The sequence below is a fragment of the Serinus canaria genome, chromosome 3 (assembly GCF_022539315.1).
Source record: "Serinus canaria isolate serCan28SL12 chromosome 3, serCan2020, whole genome shotgun sequence".
In the NCBI taxonomy this organism is placed as follows: domain Eukaryota; kingdom Metazoa; phylum Chordata; class Aves; order Passeriformes; family Fringillidae; genus Serinus; species Serinus canaria.
In genome coordinates, this window is record NC_066316.1 from 28,069,263 (window position 1) to 28,089,337 (window position 20,075).

The 20,075-nt window shown below is 38.1% G+C and overlaps 1 protein-coding gene across 3 annotated transcripts in view; it reads right to left on the bottom strand.

Annotated features, from left to right (window-relative positions):
- BABAM2 (BRISC and BRCA1 A complex member 2) overlaps positions 1 to 20,075 on the bottom strand; it is a 163,261-nt gene that overhangs the window by 59,879 nt on the left and 83,307 nt on the right. For all 3 annotated transcript variants that reach the window (XM_030236357.2, XM_030236359.2, XM_030236358.2), the window contains exon 7: positions 15,314 to 15,423. In XM_030236357.2, the coding sequence (XP_030092217.1) occupies positions 15,314 to 15,423 (110 nt within the window). The remainder of the gene's footprint in view (positions 1 to 15,313; positions 15,424 to 20,075) is intronic.

Below are 20,075 nucleotides of genomic sequence, written 5' to 3' on the forward strand. Positions count from 1 at the left end.
GCCCAGACACTGCAGTAACTTCAAAGCACAAGATTAATTCCCAAAATATACTTGTCTTTTTCCTTCCTAGGGATTTAGACTTCACATTGCATGTACAAAACTATAAACTGAACATATCAAGGCTTACTGCAGTATTCTGAGGAGAACTGAATTTATGCCATGTTACAAGCGTGAGAAATTACAAATAAGGCATATGACAGGATCATAACATGGGTTGGAAGTGACTTCAAAGATCACTTAGCTCCAGCCCCTCTGCCATGGACAGCCAGGGACACCTTCTATGAGACCAGCTTGCTCAGAGCCCCATCCAACCCAGTCTTGAACACTTTCAGGGATGGGGCATCCACAGCTTCCCTGGGTAACCTGTTCTACACCCTCATGGTAAAGTGAGTTCAAAACTCCTCGGACATCATCATGTGAATTTCAGAACTACTTTCCCAAAAGCTCCCTATGAGTTCCTATAACACAGCTTTACCTTCCCCAGTCTTAGCTATTTTTGTCACTTTAAGACAACTACAGATGCACAGAAAAGCAAATTTTAAGTCACAGATTTTTCACATGCATTCAATTTCATGGTACAATCCAAAATACAGATCCTACTACTCATTATATACTACATGAGCTTTATGAAAAGTTATGATAAAGGAAAAATTTGAAGTCATTCTCCTACCAACACATCGCAAAATTCATGACTTTCCCTGCAGAGCACTGATTTTATGATTAAATAAATTTATTAAAAAACCTTTTTATTGTAATATCCGAGTGATAAGCAAACTAACTCAACTTCCTCCTCCATTCCAGGTATGAATGAACACATTGACTGGAAAATTTATACTTCCTCAAACTAATTATTTCTTATTTCCAAACAAAGGCATTTAGAGAGCCTGAAAATGCCACATAAGCAAAAATGATAGAGCATTTAAAAAGAAATCCCCCATAGTCAATATACTGGAAGTCATCTCTGAATCATCACTGCCCTTCAGGCTTCCATATACCCTCTTTCACCTCCTTTACCAGAATTCGGATCTGCCAAACCTGAAACAATTCTCCTTTTGTCCTTTAGGATTGAAGTGCTATCCACTGATCTATTTGCTGGTATAATAAAACCAAAATCTGGGTTGAGAAACCACAAGATCAACTGTAAAATATTGCTATGGTGGCTAACAACAGTTTCTGTGTTATTAATCCAATCAGACAGGTCTACGCCTGTCATCTTTGCCCAGATTTGAACTCCTGTTGCCCAAGAGAATAGAAATTGGTGATGCAGGAAGAAATGCTTAACTGTACAGTATTATTTGCTTGTGGCTCAGCAAGCACTTAACCACATATGTGAAGCTTTGCCAAGATGTCCTCCTACAACAAAAGAACTTAAGGGGAAAAAAAAAAGAGAATACAAACACAATCAGTAGTTGGCAGATTTTGGGTGGAACACTATTTACCTACTACTTGTTCTTAAAATAGAACCCAGTATTTTTTACAGGTTTTAAGGACTGAATTAAATTAAAAGGTCTTTTCTGCCTGCCTGAAGATGCAACTGTAATCAGCTTGCCAACTGCATTATCTATTTATCACTAGGTTACTCAGATACACTGGTGGGGTTGAAGCTCAAAAACATACCAAATTATTAAAAAGATCTTTTTCATAGTGGAAAAAAAAGTACTTCTACACATACTGAATTTTTAAATTTCCATTTCTTTAGACTACATTGCACAAATAACATCAGTGGAGGTACTAGAGGAATCTGCATCAGTACATCTAAGTGTAGATAGCCCCAAGACAGCCTATAAAGTTAAGGCAGGGCTTTAATTGAGGAGGGTAACTGAGAAGACATTTTGCATTTAAAAAAATTGACTTTAAAAGAAAGAAGACATTTCCAAGTCTAGCAACATTTATCTGGTACAGATTGAAATTATCAGAGGGAGTCTCTATTTGCTTCTAGTTTCCCAAACATGAAGTCTTTCTGACACACATGGATACATTCACACATCCTGACAGCATTTGGTACTATTTTATCCCAGAAGGGTAGAAAAGAAGATAAGCATACTAAAGTTTGCAAAAACAGATATTCAGATTAAAAGACAGTAAACCATTTTATCAGTAGAATAGCACTAAGGAAATTGTGTATACTGTACTTCTTGCATATTTTCAAATCAAGCAAGGATAAAACTCCCAAACATTTAACAAAAAAATCCTTTCTGGTACTGTGGTAATTGAGATATGCAAGGGATGGCCTGTTGTCAAAAATAAGAAAAATAAAATGCATTTTAGACATGAACCACTGTTGTCAATTTGACCATGTCAGAAATGTGAGTTGTCCTTTAGTCCCCAAAAGAATGGTGAGAGAATGGTGCAGAAGACTTCCCCGCAAATTTTGTCAGTTTCCTTATGTGGCTTAAGAAAATAACTTCCTGGCACCATGTATTAAAAGGGTATGCATGTGCAGTACAAAGATAACCTACCCAAGAAAACTGCAGAAGAATAAAAGAATATGCACACACATAAAAATGAAAAAAGCCAACCCAGACCATGTCCTTTAACAGGTCACTTGTACAAAAGAAACTGCTGTTAGCACAGTGTGCTTATAAACCCTCTACACCCCTACATTCTTGACTCTAAAGGGAGTCAGCTGTAGGAACCTTGTTAGATATTAATTAACAAAAACAGGGAGTTGCCTTGGTGAAAAGTAAACAACATTCCAGTTGCAGAGTCTGATGTAACATGGGTGGTTGCATATAGACTCTACCATTAAACTATTAAACAAAATATGCTGAACAGATTGGTGGATGAACAAAAATAGAATGCTAGACTTTCACAGCATTAGTATAACAAACAAAATCAGGATAAATCTATCCTTTTTCTAACATTTTAAGTGTACTCAGTTGTATGTGTAAAGTACTCAGTAATGCCAGTTGCATTGCCAGGATCATTCACTGCTAATGACTAGTGTTCTATTTCAGGGTATTTATTTACTTTTTTAAAAATTCTGCTATAGTATATGAAATTAAGAAAGGAAAACACAAATTAGCATCTGTGTATTGAAAAGGCAACTTGAAGCTTTCAGTACACAGAGCCAAAAAATAAAGTAAAAGATACTTCCTAGTATTATGTGCCTTGGTGTTGCAAAGCATAACACCACCCATAATACTGACCCAAATTCTTCAATATTTGGTCCCATGCACTGCTCTAATTTATCTCATGTACCAGCTAGTCCAAAAGGCCTATGCATTTGTGATACTTGTCAGAACGCAGAAAACTCATGCCCTTGTTCCTCATGCAATCCTTCACTGTGACAGCAGCGGGAGAAGAACTTAATTTAACTTTCTACCAGCTCATCATGACCTCCAGCCAGAACAAATCTTAGCTAGCAATATGTCCTTGAGAACTCACCTGTCCCTGCTGCTGGAGAAGCATGATGAGACTCATCAAAAAAGCCTCTGCTTCCACACTGCAGTACATGGCATACAGCTAATGACACTGTGCAATACTGCTATGACCAACTGCACAGCTTCACTCTGAAGGGACAGTTATGTTCCAAGGACTGGGACAATTGAGGCCTTGGGTTCAGACTGAACTTTGAGAAGAGGTCCTCCCCTAAGGAGGGTGGCAAAGCAGCAGACTGGTTCCTCAGGGAGCCTGTAGGATCTCCACTGGAAAGTGCTCAAGACACAGACTCTGCAACACAAAACCTGAGCTAGTGCTGGTGGCAGTCCTGTGCCAAGCAGGAAGCTGACCTAGACAATTCAGGGCTCCTTTGCAACAAAGAGATCTATAACTCTGCTGTGAGAACTACCATCTACTTGCTGCAAAAGAATTTTCTACAAGACCACTCCAGTTGTCCTGGGTTAAGGCACTTGATGTATTTTATGAATTGATGTGACCTCCAAAATTTTAACGCCATACTATGAAACGACAGTAAAGAAATTATGAGAAATATCATCTTTTTAATGATGAGACATGTAGTCTAAATAGAATGCTGTCACAGGGGAGAAAAAGGTTTTTTCAATTATATGAAGATACATACAATATAATGAAATGTTTTTGCTTTCACTATTACATAAAAATTCTGAAGGTTTCCCTCCTTTTATAAATGGAATCAATTAATTCTGAAGAGAAATAATGTTAAAAAAATGTAAAATAAACAGAACTCAAAAAACTAATGTTAAAATGCTTTAAAATGAAGAACAAAGGCACTGGAATTGTAGACAACACTAAATGGTTGTTCTGGACATGCACTGATTCTCTGTATCACACAATTAAAAGGGCTGCTATGTTTTTATAGCTCAAATGTTACCTAAACTTTCAACAAGATTTGCTTTGTCAGGATGTACATTCATCATTCAACTCTCCTTGCAATTTCTGTGTCAGTTGCTGGAAAAACTGTCACCTGGCATGCAAAAAACAGAGCCTCACACCTCAAAAACAAAACAAATTTTCAGAGATATGTGCAGAGCCAAAAACTAACAGCCAAAAGAGAAACCAGGAAATAGAGGTGGAATGTAAAGAAATAAAATCCCAATGGAAGGCAGTATGAGAAACCTAAGCGATCGGTAAATGAATAAAAACAAGAGTACCAATTTAAAACAACAGGATTTGAGGAGGTAGAAAGCAAGTTACACATTCATTACAGGCACAAAAGAAACACAATGTTTGAGCCATGGAACAAATTAGGAGGACCACTACATAATTACACATCATGTCATCTAACCATGTTCCCATTACAGAGCAAAAGAAAAAAAAAATAATCTGGGAAGTCGACCAAAAACATGACCTGAAGGAACTACCTCCAAAGAACGTCCCAGAAAGCCCTGCCTGCGTGAGAGGTCTAGGGAAGAGCAGGGGGCACACACAGCCTCCCAGGACAGACAGAGGTTGCACAACTGTTTGGGTTAATATCAAAGGCAACCTCGAAGAAAGGAAAAGGAAAGGAAAGCAAGCAGCAGCCACAGTGAAGAGGAGAACTGCTTCGCACGCAGTGCTTAACATATGGAATAAACAGTACTGAGGCAACACAAGGGAACAATTAGTCTGAATGGTTTTGTAAATATCTTGGACAAATACCAGAAGAGAAGAATACTGAGGAAGACACTGACTAACTCAGGGGAGGGAAGGGGCCTCGATGGCTTTGCTGGCCTCCCTCTGTCCTTACGTGCCCCGTATTTATATTTGAGCACTTGCATTACCCAGCATATAGGCTATTTAAGGTCAGGAAAGCATTGCAGTAGCGCAGCTGCCTCCAGCAAGTAGTGCTTGACATCACTAAACCACACAGAAGAGCACAGCCCTTTCATTGGCTTCAACAGCAAATATCTGCAAGCAGAATTGTTTCGCTCTATTTGTACAGGTTTTTCCACTGCACTGTGGTGTCTGCAACTTCAGTACTAACAGAGTTTTGCCCACTGAAATTGTTCAACAGATGAAGTTTCTTCTCCATGTATTTTTAGTGGCCCCTGACCAGAAACCAGCTCAAAGAATTTAGTTTTAAAATCCAACTAAAAAGAATCTACACTTTCATCATCTTAATTTTCAGTCCTTGCCAAATTTAACTTGTCTTCCTCCATGGGTTGTTCGACACGTACTGCATGCACATACTAAATATCACACACAAGATCTCTCATTTAAATTCTGTAATATTCTTTGTTGACACATAAGTATGTTTTTCCAAACTATACATAAAAAGAGTCCCAGTCATTAACACAACAGCCATGTGATTTGTTGCCTATAGTCCGTACTTTCATTCAAACACAGCTAAAGTCTAGTATTGTTAAAGGATGCCTGTGCCAGGTTCAAAATTCAGCAAATCCTTGTGATTTTTTAAGGCAACTCTTCAGAGTAAAGCTCCTAGGGAAGAAGTTCACAATATTCTTGAAGAGGAATCTGTTATCTAGGAAAAGACTAGATATAAATAAAAAAATCTCACCCTTGATAATGTATTTTATACATTTTCTCCAGGAAGGTCCAGTCACAATCAGCCAAGCAGCTTGTAGCAGTTAAATAGCAGGACAGACTGTGACTGTCTCATATGCCTTAAATAAAATAATCAATACAATGAACCACATTCTTGACAATAATTAGGGAAAAGGAAACACCCAGAAATTCTGTAGTCACATTTTACAAATCAGCCACGACATATTTTGGGAAAATGGCCTCTTCCTCTAATGGATAGTTAAGGAGGTATTAATGTTCCTTTCAAGAAGGCATCAAGTTTAAAATGCCACTGATTGTTTGCAGGAAAGATGGGGGCAGAAAGCAAAGGAAATTGAGAGGTGATACCCAGTATGGCAAAAAGATAAGCTGTATGGGTAAAAGGTAAGTTGGCAGGGAAACCAGCCCTTCTGGTAATGTCAAAGAGTGCACTACCATCTTTTATCACACAAACAGTGGGGCCAAGACCCCTCCCTTTATATTCTTTCTCCTGCCCATCAGATTCCCCACACTCCTCAGTTCCTCTGCCATACTCCTCAATTCATGCTCCCTGTACTGCCACATTCCCTCCTGGAACATCAGTAACAGGAATGTGGTTCCTAGCAGGTACTACCAGCTCTCCCCAGTGGGGGGATGGGGGGCAGAGGGAGAAGACAACAGAGACAATCAAAACTGAGGTCTTTCACATACAACTTAAGTCTGTGTTCACACTTGTCATGGGTTGTATCTGAAAATCCTTAACTTTTCACTTTCCAGGGGTCAGAGATTTGTACCAATTGAATACGGCCATTTGGAAGCCAGCATTAAACAGTAGTTGAAGTTTTGTTGATTGTTTTAAATAATAAAATACAAAAAGTCTGAAGACAGAACACTAATATGCAGATCACAATCAGAATGAATTTCTCTGAAAACAAATGGCTTAATCACCATATTCAGAAAGCAAACCCCATATCCCAAATATGCAAAAATCAACTTCAAGAAAGCACACTTTGTTAAGATACCATGTTCTATAGTGGTGGGTTTGCATTTACATCAAGAACTGGGAAAAATACCCACGCAGCAACAAAAGTGGGTTCAAAGTGTACTCTAGGAAATCTGAGTTTTCATAACTGTTGAATAAATGTGCTTTTCCATACCCACTGCATTTTCTGCCAAGATTCTAATTAACTCATTTAACTACTGCTTGACAGTTTTGGTAATTATTACCCACTTCGAATGAATATAGTAGAATAACTAAATCTCACTCCAATCTGAAAGAAAACCTTCCATGACCTACTCGTGCCACTTTCCATCCTCTGCCAGCAGTCCTGGGGAACCAAGGAGGTCCCAGTTGACTGGAGATCAGCAAATGTAATGACCATCTATAAGAAGGAACAGGAGGAGGCCTGTTAGGCCTTGTGCTAGGGAAGGTCATGGAGCAGATAATCTTGAGTGTCACCACATGGCATGTGCAGGACAATCAGGGGATCAGGCACAACCAGCGTGGGTTTCTGAAAGTTGACCCGCTTGATCAACTTGGTCTCCTTCTGTGACAGGGTGACCCATTAAATGGATGAGGAAAAGGCTGCAGATGTTGCCATTGACAAGCCTTTGACATCACTTCCTACCAAATTCTCCTGGACGTGCTAGCAGCCCATGGCTTGGACAGGTGCACTCTTCACTGGGTAAAAAAGTGGCTGGATGGCCAGACCCAGAGAGTGGTGGTGAATGGAGTTAATCCAGCTGAAAGCTGGCCACTAGTGGGGCTCCCTAGGGCTCAGAATTAGGGCCAGTCCAGTTTCAAATCTTTACTGATGATCTGGACGAGGGGATCAAGTGCCCCTGTTTGAATTTTCAGATGACACCAAGTTGGGTGGGAGTGCTGATCTGCTGGAGAGCAGGAAGGGTCTGCAGGGGGATCTGGCCAGATCGATGGGCTGAGGCCAGCATGAGGTTCAATAAGGTGAAGTGCTGGGTCCTGCACTTGGGTCACAACAACCTCTTGCAACACTAGAGACTTGGGGAACTCTATCTGAAAAGCTCTCCAGTGGAAAAGGACCTGGGGGTGCTGGTCAATAGCAGCTGAACTTGACCCAGTGTGTGTCCAGGTGGAGAAGAAGGCCAATGACACCCTGGCCTATATCAGAAACAGCGTGGCCAGCAGGACCAGGGCAGTGATTGTCCCTCTGTGCTCAGCACTGGTGAGGCCACACCTCAAGTGCTGTGGCCAGTTTTGGGTCACTCACTACAAGAAGGACATTGAGGTGCTGGAGCGAGTCCAGAGAAGAGCAATGGAGCTGGAGAAGGGTCTGGAGCACAAATCCTATGAGGAGAAGCTGAGGGAGCTGAAGTGGTTTAGCTTAGAGAGAAGGAGGCTTAGGCGGGACCTTATCTCACTCTCCAACTACACGAAAGCAGGACAGAGCCAGGTGGGAGTCAGCCTCTTCTTGCAAATAACAAGTGCTAGAAGAGGAAATGGCCTCAAGTTGCACCAGGGGAAGTTTAGATTGGATATTAGGGAAATTTCCTTCACCTAAAGGATTGCCAAACCCTGGAACAGGCTGCCCAGAGAAGTGGTGTAGGTACCACACCTGGAGGTATTTAAGAGATGTGCAGATGTGGTACTTAGGGACATGGTGGACTTGGCAGTGTTGACTTTACATTTGAACACAATGATCTCAAAGACATTTTTCAACCTAAATGATTCTATGATTAGATTTACTGATAGATTACCACAAGCCTCAAACTTGCAGGTAATTTTAAAATTTGATGCTGTCAGTAACTTTGAAGCACTTTTCCTCTGCAAGAGGAATTTAACTCTAAAGAGAAAGTCTTTTGAATTAAGTCTGTTTAATAACAAAGAAACTACTACTTCAATTGTGATTTCCAGCAATTTTTGTATCTAACTGTTGCCATTTTTTTTTTTTGGAAGCAGAATTTGACACCCTGATGTTATCAGTGAAAGGAAAAATTTGCCCCAGAAAAACTCCTAATTCCCCCATATGTGAATTTTACCTGAAGCAGATTTTTCCACTGCATTTTGAAGAAACACCTAGTCAGTAATTGTTTAGGTTAACATTTAACCCCCGTGACCAGACCCTATTACTGCCATACGAAATGCCACACAATAAAAAGATGACACCTACAAATTTCTTTCATCAGCCTAATTAATGTTACAGAAAACATTTCAAGGAGTTCAAACTGTCCATACCACTGGTCCAGAGTTCTTCAGGACCTTTTGTTCCTGAAATGAATTTCAGTATCAAAATAAACACAATCTAAGAAAGCAATTTAAAAAATAACCCCTATTGCAGATAGAGAGGAAGATTTCAAAAATACTAAGTACTGACCTAACTAGTAATAAAGATGACAGCAACTTTCAATACTGTTGCCAGGATTAGTTTTGACTAATTAAAATTGCTTTTGACAATCTCACTGTACAAAAATACAAGTCTAAACATATGGGCAACAGTAAAGAATCAAGAACACCTTAATAAATAATGTCTGATGTCCCCCCAAAAAATTACTTTGTTCCCTTTTTCCTTCATTTTCACTCTTTGTAGGTGGATAAACATGCCTAGAGGCAGTGATATCAAAATGAAATCCTGAGGAAGATATTTTAGTCGAGTACAGATTTATAATCACACTTAGAAATTCCTGTATTGAAACACAGATTATTACAATGAAAGGTGGCATACTCATAGCACATGACAACTAACACGATACGAAATTGGATGCTTAATTAGGGCAGCCTGAAATAAATTACATGTGCACAAGTGAAAAAGGGCAACAAAAATAAATGGAGAGATTTGATCTAAAGGAACCAAATGGGCAAAAAATTTGTGAAATTTCTGTAGACCCTTCTACCCTAGTCAGAAGTATGCAGAGGGAGTTGAAAAGGGCTGTGTTGAATCACATTTTAATTTCTTTTGTGATCTTTTACTAATTCTCTATGTGTATTTCAACCATACAAGAAAATACTTAAAGTGATAAAGTGCTTGATATATCGTGTAAAAATACTCCCTCCACCATCACATTACAGAACCTTAAACATACAGGCTGACACTCAGAGCCTGACAAAACCTCTGGAAGACACAAACCCTTCCCAATGCTCAGCTCCAAGTTTTGCTCTGAGACTTGAGGCAACACTGAGCTCTGGATTGCCACTAAAGGTATGTCAGACCAAAATCTGTCCCATATCTCCTATACAGGGAAACTGGTACCTCATTACCTAGCAACAGAAGTGGTCCCACGGAACTGCCTCAAGTATTTCATACCTCTACAAATAGGTCTAATTGCTTAGTCTCTTAACTGACTTAAACATCTCACTAACTGAGCCATTTAAACAGCATTAACATATCCAGCCTTCAAGCACCATTTAGATGATGGACACATAATCTTAGCTCTCCTACAACTATTTTCACTAATTGCTCTATAGCAGCTTCAGAGGGAAGAAAAAAAAAAAAAGGAACAATCAGTACAGTTGAACACCTGGAATAGAAGTACAAGTCAATCTGCTTTGACTGCCAGTCCCAGTCTGTCCTGATCTCTTCTGAAGCTGTCAACACGCCATCAAAAGTTGGTAGCAGCAAAACAGATGATTTTGTGGACACAAGAAGAGTACAAAGCAGTGCTAGGTTGACAATCAGGTTATGGTACTGGCTATAGTTTCTGAAGCCTTGGCTGATGAGGGCATGGCACACACAGCAGGCAGTATGTCTGATGCACTGGCCAGGCACTGACCAAATAAAGCCTAATGGAACAGGAAGCTCTGCAAAGCAACTGCCATTCCTTCTGCTTCCCATGTCTGCAAAGGGATTTAAGAAAGCCATGGACTGCTGTGGATGACTACTAACAATTCTACTGAAATCATCAATTCACAAGAAAAAATCACATTTTAGTTTGCCAAACTGAAGACCTTCTGACTTCTATGAAGCAGACATATAAAAAGGCCTAAGCACAACCATTCATTTAGTGACTGTGTATTCATAATCTGTCTGAAACAGCAGGCTTCTACTGGAGGGAGGCAGCATGGCATGCCAGCTTCAAAGGTGAAGCCCTTAACAGCTCCCCTGTGTCTCAAACACAGCAAGAAGCGGTATTTGGCAGTTAATGGGTAATATTCTATGGTTTTCCTCTTCCAATTCCCAGCAGAGAGCACAGGTACCAGACAGGAAACACCTCAAAGCAAACACACATTTCATTTTCTCTTCAAGTTTTTCTTCCATCATTGAAAAACATACAGGAACATTCAAAGCCAAAGAGTTCAGATCAGGTTCTTGTTATTCTCCCCTGCCTGTATGGGAAGGTTAAACGCAGTCACCGAACTCTGCATACCACCCTCAGTCACGAAGAACCCTCTGGCACAGCTCCCAGACCAGTAAAAAAACGACCATTTCAGTCCCCAAAGCATGGAGCCTGATCCATTTAAGCAAAACAACTTCTACTGACAGCTGGTTTTCTTAGCATATTCACGTCTGTGTATTTATCAGAGAAAAGCCCTCCAGGACAACAGTGTTTATTGCAGGATTATTTCTGTGAACACAGGGAACACAGCATTCACTGAGCAACAGCGTTTCTACCCTAATATAGTTTTTTCTTAAAATGTGAACCAAGATGAACCCATTTCTATGTTCTTTAGCATGGATGACTCACAAAAGAAAAAAAACCTTCATACATCAAATTTTCTCTCTTAAGAAAAAAGCCCAAAACCTTCTGATCCACATTCATGTGTAGTATGCTGACACAAATTTTTGAGCATAAATTTAAAAATAAGATGTTCAATCCTGCACTGATTTTTTGGATTTAGAGTTTAATGACTTTGAATAAATGGGAAACAAAGATATGATATGATATTTTATTACAAATTTCCACCCCATACAAGTATCTAGTATACTATCACTAGAAAGGCAATTTTGAACAACAAGATGCTTTCTACCAACAGGTTTAGAGCCACTATGAATAACTCATGGAAATGCATCAGGGACATAAAGAAAAAACATCCTAGCAGGTCCTTACCATGCCCTGGAGCATGGCTGTGCCTACCTAGCTCAGCTGTATGAGCCTCTTCCCAAAGCACAGCAGCTCACAGCAGAGGATGGAGAGCAACCCAAGACAAGTCCCTGCCCTGAGGTGGGAGGAAGGGAAGGATGAGCTGGGGACACACTCAAGGATGCTGACAAGCATCAGTCTCTCAAGTTGTGTGGTCAGTCTGTGTGGTTTCTCAGCTTACCACTTCCTACAGAAGTGTGTTTTCTATGATACTACAGTAAAGATGTTAGTTTTATAAAAACAAATACATCTCATAAATATCCCATGTTTCATTTTATCTTGGTCTAATTTTGAAATAATTGAAAATAACTGTTATTGGCATCTGTTATACAACAAAAAGTCAGAAGAATTATTAAAACTATAGAATGTAAGCTTTTTAAGGGACTGATTTCAAATGAAGGAAACATTAAAAGTTGCTGTTAATGTGTTTTGAACAAATAGTATCGAAATTAACTTTTCAAATTAGCATGTCTTCATGAAAGAATTAAACCAGGTATTGTTATGAATAGTTATTGATGAGATTTTAATAAATTAATACAAGTAATTTCCATCCCTAAATGTGGGTTTGGTTGGTTGATTGTAAGAACTGCACTTGACACTTCTGCAGCCAGACATCACACCATACAAGTCAATAAAGCACCAGTATTGAATGATCCACAACTCTGCTCTACTGCATTTCTACCTGCTGCTTCAATAAGTGAACCTTGTCAAGCCAACCAGTGTACTAACATCTTCACCCTGAAAGGTGAAGATGTTAGTACACTGATTCTGGAAATCTCTCTTACAGAATCCATGACAAAGTGCAGTCAAAGTCTTAGTATTATTATGCCTACTATCAATTAAAAAAAAAAAAAAAAAGAGGAAATGTGTTTTACAAAAACCCTTCAAAGCAAAAAACCTATATTCACATTCCTAGGACTCAAATTTGCTGACAAGATCTGTGGGTATGTATCATTTTTAGAAAGGGCAATGTGGGAATGAGTGTTTATATGGAAGAGCACAAGAGCAATGAAACCTCCTGGGAAAGCAGGAGATAACTCACTTTACACAAACAGGCCCTTTTCCTCTTATTGCTCTACAAACCTGAAATGTTATTTCATATGTCAGGAAAATGCTATTCCTGTTTGCTCATTCTCCCGAATGTGAACACATTTTACTGTTAGCAAAATAATTGTGGGAATTTGGTATTTTTCACTTTTTGTTGAGTTCTTGGGAATGTTATGTCGGGAACTATCAACTATTACTTGGAACACCTCAAAATCTGCTGCATAGAAAAAATACACTGGTAATTTGCTTACATGGCTTTTGCAGATTCAATTACTGTGAGCAGCAGGAAAGATCTTTATAAGCAGAACACAATTCAAATGTAACATGCCATGGCCTCAAGTCATTAAATAAATCCTGAGGGCTTCTTGAGGCTTTTTATACTTTTGGCAAAAAGTATAAAGAAGTACACATTGTTGCTTCAGTTCCCAAACACTGGGAAGTTAAATATCTAGACTGTCAGCCTCTGCTAAACACAGCACAGAATGGTTTTGGGGAAGAACAAGAGAGAGCTGTATATTTGCTATTAAAACACAATTTTACAAACATTGGAAACATACCCATACATTTTTTCAGGGCACATAAGAAGTAGCCAGCATAAAGGGAGGTGCAACAGCACACAAGCAACTTCAGTAATTATGCATTAATGGTACCTAGATACTGTGATGAAAATGTTACAAATGCAGAAAGACAGATTGACTTTGATAAGTATCTCAACCTCAACACACAGATAATGTGACAAGGTGTGGCACACAACTCCAGGGTTTACTGGCATGATTCTGACATGACTGCATCAGCTATAAATGACAAAAGCCATAAATACACCAGAATGTCAGATTCATACCAATACCACTCAAGTATCTTTCTGCTGTATCACTCTACATCACACATCTAAAATCAGATGCTCTTTAGGGCACTGAGAGAAAATGCAATACTTTTAGGAAGACAAAGACTTCCTTTGTGTTGCTGTTCTGCTAGGTATCAAGAGGTTAACATCTTTTTAAAGATACTGCTGAAAGTGGGAAAATACACAACGTACTCATTAGCTCGTGGATGATTTAGACAGATATACCTGGGTGGCCTGAAACACACTTAACCATCAACATGTGACTACAGCTGGAAATACAATGGAAACTAATGGTAGCCCATTTGCTTTTAAGAGTTCAGAAAGAGAATCCTTTGGAACACAGAAGGATAATTACATATTTGACTACAATTATTCCCTCAACTGATGCTGACAAAAAGGAATGAACTGATGAAAAATATGAAAATGTGAAAGCTACTAAATACATTATCTATGTTTGCACATGCAATCTACATTTTCTTAAAGAATCTCTGAAGTCTAATGTCTTTAAGTCAAATTCTGTTTTTTTCTGGTTTTTCTAAACTGCGTCCAAGAGTTTATCCAGATCAATACTCTGTTGATCAAAATGTTAAGATACTATGTTTCTTCACTCATACAAACTTTATCCCCAAGTAGTTATAAAACTGTAGTAGTCAGTATTTCCCATCTTTCCTCTACATAGAAGAGTCACCACCAGTTCAGAGGAAAGTCAACTGCCCTATTAGCTAAAACACAATACATCACTGAAACAAGGCTACACCAGTTTGAATGTGATATACCTGAAAAGTCTAACATAGTTATTTTCTTAAGCATTACAAGACTGAAATACTGAAGACAAGGAGAAGCATTAAAACATTTTCAATTTCAGAAAAGGAAAAAAAGAAATTTAATGAAAATAGATAGATTTTTAGTCTCCAGTCTTCCATTTTAGGAGTAAAAATCCATTTCTCAGTAAATCTGCCAACTGGTTGACAGATCAGTAAGGTTCAATGCTCTTAAAATACAATATTCAGATATTCTCCTGAAAAAAATAATTTACTAAAGCTGCAAATTCCAAAAGCATAGTTAACCAGGCCTTTTAGCTTCTACAACAATAATTTATTGAAATGTATTATGTTTATATAAAGAACTTACCTTCCCAAAAGAAAAAAAATTAAAGATTCCCTTCCACAAAAGCTATCACTATGTTGTACCATAGAAGGCATTCAAAATATACTGCCACAAGAAAGGACAAACATGGTTTTCAGAGACTGTGATGCTACAAGAATATCACATACAAACAAAACTAGCTGAGAGAAGATCTATCTCTCTACCACTCACACACACACACACACTCAAAGCAACCACTATAACTTTAAGCAATTTAAAGCAATATTATGTTATCATCTAGTATGTTATCACACATATCAGGAAAAGATTGAAAAGTGCTGAGATGAAGTAGAATAAAGATTCTAGAAAAAACCTCTCACTCACTGTTCAATACGTGGGGAGAGGTACAGCTTAGGAAAAACCTGAGTAGCTTCTGCGTCCTCAAAACTAACGGAGAGGAGTGCAACATCTTCTCCGGGGTCTTCATTCACATCCTGTACATAGAAAAGCAATATAAAATGGTAAATAACAAACTGAATATTTAAAAGCTTACAGAGAAGAACTAGTAAGTCAAACACAAATATATTTAGGAGATGCTTAAGTGAGGAATCTAAACTGTAACCATTGCAAAACAGGTTGTAAATTTATTCTTTCTTACTATATTGGCACTCAAATATTTTGATCTGCTTAATATCCCCTAATGTATCAGAATAAAATTACTGAATTATGAAGTATACAGTATTAAAGTTCTTCAATTCAGTGAACTACAAATTTCAGCAAAGATTCATATTTCATTTTTAGGAATTCCTGGCTTGACATCAGAAGCAAATGCCAAAGGATTTTTTAAAATGTTGTAATATCACTGAGTTATGACCACAAATTCTGTATTTGTTATTTTTCAAAGTAGTTCATGATTCAAACTTTCTTGTGTATTGTATTCAACTCCTGTTGTGGATGAAAAAAACTTTTGCAATTAAAAATTTATATCTAGGAGTCACTGCCTCCAGTTTCCTGCAAATGAAACCTATGCATTACTTTCTATGCATTACTTTCAGCAAAGACTGCAGACTCCAGGAAAGGACTGTAGGGGGAAAAAAAAAAAGCATGCTAAATACAACTTAATTTGTTCACAGTTGACACTTTATATCAGAACAATCAGTTACAGCTTTGGGATCATCTAGAACAAATTGTTTCTGGTTAGGACCTGATGTCCCTCCAATTCATAAATCATATACAGTACCAACAAGTGTATATCTGCCACACACAACTTCATTTAAGCTCTTGACCTCTAGTTAGAAAGTAATGAGTTAGCAGCACAGTCACCTTCACTGACAGGAAATAATATGGTGCCACTTTCTGCTCACAAATAAATCTTCCAACACGTTTGTTCATATGTACACAGCAATTTGCCAAGATGCCTTTGTTCTTATCTGTTTTGGAAAAATAGGAGAGGAAATAAGATGTGTACTCAAAGCATGATCAACATGGTGCAGAGTGCCCTGGTATGCTCTGTCCTACAGGCAGCTGTGAGGAAGGAACAGGCAAACCACTTAAATATTCTTAGGAGGCCCTGCCCTATGTGGGGAGAGAAAAGAAATAAGTGACTGCTGAGTGGTTTCAGGAAGGCAATCTCGTGCCATTTGAAGCTCTGGCAGGACCAGAGCTGTTAATGTCCAGAGAGACAAGCTGTGTACCAGCTATTATGTGCAGAACACTACATGCCAAGAAACTTAGTGATAAGCTGCAGGGAAGAATGGGTCTTAAAAAAGCTTAATTGTCTTAGATGAAAAATGAGACAGAGCTGACAGTGTTTTCTTAAATTCTGCCTTGGTGTGCAGCTCACTTGTGACAGATGAAAGAAAACTGTACTCTTAGAACCGCCTGTAAAATGGTCATGAGCACACTGTGGCTGGAAATCAGAGCATGGTTTTAACCCTAAGTTGCAGGACCACACTCCGTGAGTGGTGAGCATAAACAATAGCTTTTGTCCTGCTGTGATCAGTTTATGGATGGCATTATGGGATGTGACTGCCTGTAACAGCAATGGATAGGATGACATGACCCAAAACGTTCCCTTAAGTGTTACGCTTTTAAGTGCTACTATCATCTGGACTAGATAAAATAGAACAGATTACAAAACCTTTATCAACGGGACAAATAACAACAAAATATACTCAAGAGTACAATATACCCTGACCTTTCCCCCAGTATTTAACATATTTCCATTATTAAGGAAAAAAATTAAATAAGGAACAGCTTTCAATCCTGAAGCTGACTACAGCATTAACTGGCTTTTTCCCATTAATTTGCTAATTGTCAATCAAACGAAAAGAACTATTAAGAGAGATGGAACAGCAACCCTTTTAATGCTAATAACAATTAAAAAGATTCTATTTTAATGGGCATTCTTCAAGAGATGACAGGTACATAAAATGGTTAGGTTGATGAGAAGCTCAATGTAATCCTGTGATGTGCACTTGCAGCTCAGAAAGCCAACTGGATCCTGGGCTGGATCTAAGGCAGTGCTGCCAGTGAGATGAGGGAGAGGATTCTGCCCTCCTGCTCTGCTCAGACCCCACCTGTACTGCTGCATCCAGCTCTGCCATGGACAGTAAATCCCCTCTTTAGTCCGGCATTTATGATTAGTGCTAAACATAGCTGTGCACACACAGCCTGACACCAGGTGTAAGACCAGTTTCTGGAATACTATCAGGTGCTTGCTGACTGAACAAAGTCAAAACAAGGAAACAGAAAAATCCAACTCCAAAATAGATTAGGTGAATGCCACTACAGCATCCATTAACACATACAGTAATATTACATTGTATTTTCTGTGCTCACTAGTGAACTTCATATGAAGACTCATGCCAGGGGAAAAAAACCCATACAACCACATAAATCATCTCTGTATCTTTTCATGTTAAGTTGCAGTAAAATGAAATGTGAAGTAAGAGCAATAAATTGAGACATGATATTTTTCCATTTACAAAAATACAACAAATATTGTAATGACTGCAACTCCTGCTGCCAGCAGAGCACTGTTATGTTCATATAGCTACTGCCCAATGCAAATCCATGCAAAGAAACTGGCATTCTTCTGTAACTACCACTTTTCAAATGGATGCATATTTTCAGCCCTGAGAAATGAAAATTGTTACTTAAAAAAGACCCCAAACCAGCATTCCTGTAGGTTTTAAAAGACACAGAGGAGTAACACCATGAAGCTGCTCAACCTTATTGTTCAGGTGGCCACAGATTTACAATGAACTCCCTTCTATCTGACACCATAGCATTTATTCCTTTCAGCCTCTGTTCATTTTATTTATGGAAGAAGCTGCTTGCTAGAACTGCATTTAACACTGGTGTATCTGTTAGAGCTGCCGTTTATAAAACCAAACCAAAACCACATGTCTTACAGATAAACTGTGGAAAACTTTTCAGCTAATAAACTTTTTTGATGTTGTCTGTGCCAGTTACTGACAACTTAACCCTTTCAGTGATCTCTGTCCCAGTCATCTATAGAAACCTGTAAGGGATTGGGTGAGAAGATGGAACCTTTCAATACCAGGCCTTGCCATGTGCCCAAAACAGGGGCTGAGATCTGTTCATTACACCACAGTGTCCAAAGGCAAATGTTGTTTTATTGCTTCTTATCAAACCCTGCACAGACAGCATCTTCCCTTTTCCTACTTCTGCACATGTATTTATATGAAAGAACAGACCAGATCAGAACAGAGCTGCAAAGTAAGAGTCGCCTCTATTCTTCTTTTTCAGCTGGCTTCAAAAGATAGAGTGACATCCAACTGCTTTGGCAATATTTTACCCTTTTAGGAAAAAAAAAAAAAAGAAATAAAAGAGGCTGCTGAACTAAAGTCACATCTCATGTTTTAGTATTTAAGCATCCATACTTTTTCTTATAATTTGTATGTAACTTACAACACAATAGATGCTTTTATTAAACAAATTAATTTTATATTCAAGAAAAACTGATTTTGTAAGAATGAAGAATGGCAATTTTCTATAAATATTAAATTTCAAGATTAGAACTGCCATAATAAAAGTGCCATTTTATACTCACAGAAGTTTTTTTACACAAGACTCTACAGAAGTCATTATTAAAATGAACTTCTAACTGAACAGAGAACTCATCCTGGGCCACAGGAATTTTGAGGTTTAAAAATGGAATGTAAAAATGCTTGAGATCATTGGTTAAACATGTGATAATGCACACCTATTAATTTTTCCACAACAGTCTTATGCCTGATAGTAAAAAAAATGAGCCTCTAGAACATTGCAATGTAAAAGATCCAACACAGATTTTTTTCATGGTGCCTTTCTGCCACCTTGCTACTATGTCTTTTTTATAAAAAAATATTTTTCTCATTTCTGAAAATTTCCATTCAAATCAAACATTTAAAAAAAGGATATACCCCTTAAAAGTGAAAATAGTTTTCTTTCTCAAGAACTGCAAGGGGTTTCCTATGTTTACAGAGTACTTTGCACAGTGGAACCTCATCCTTGTAAAAACCTCCAAAGCAACGTGGTGAGAAAAGAACGACAACAAAAACATTAAAAATCTAGACATTTTCAACTCATAGGCTTTTTTTTCTATTACAGAAACCTAGCAACAATTTCCAAAAATAAATACAACTTTTCATAAACAGAAAACTCATGGTATTTGATTTTAATTCACTGTTTTTCTACTTAGCCAGTGCAGAGGAAAGGTTTATTATGTATGCATTTTCAAAAGTATGCATTTTCTCAAGAACAAGAGACCATGTGGAAATATAAATGAAGAACAGAAGAGATGAAAATGGAAGTCTGAAGGCATTTACAAATTTTTCTCCCATACACCTCATGAAAGGACTTTGACTATCACAAAACTCAAAGGAAAAAAATTCTATTCCAAATTGCATCAGCACTGTGTTAACAGCCATTTGTTAGTTTTAATTTCTATTAATCTCAATTTACATTCAAATGCATGTTTCAAAGTTTACAGCTGCTGCCTTTCCAAGATCCTTAATCTTTTTACAAAGTTAGTAGGAGTTGTTTATGAAAATTACCATCAAAACCACTTTAAATACACTATCCAAACGGCATTGTTTTCTCATATCCTACCTACTGTAATTGAAAACTGGGAATTTAC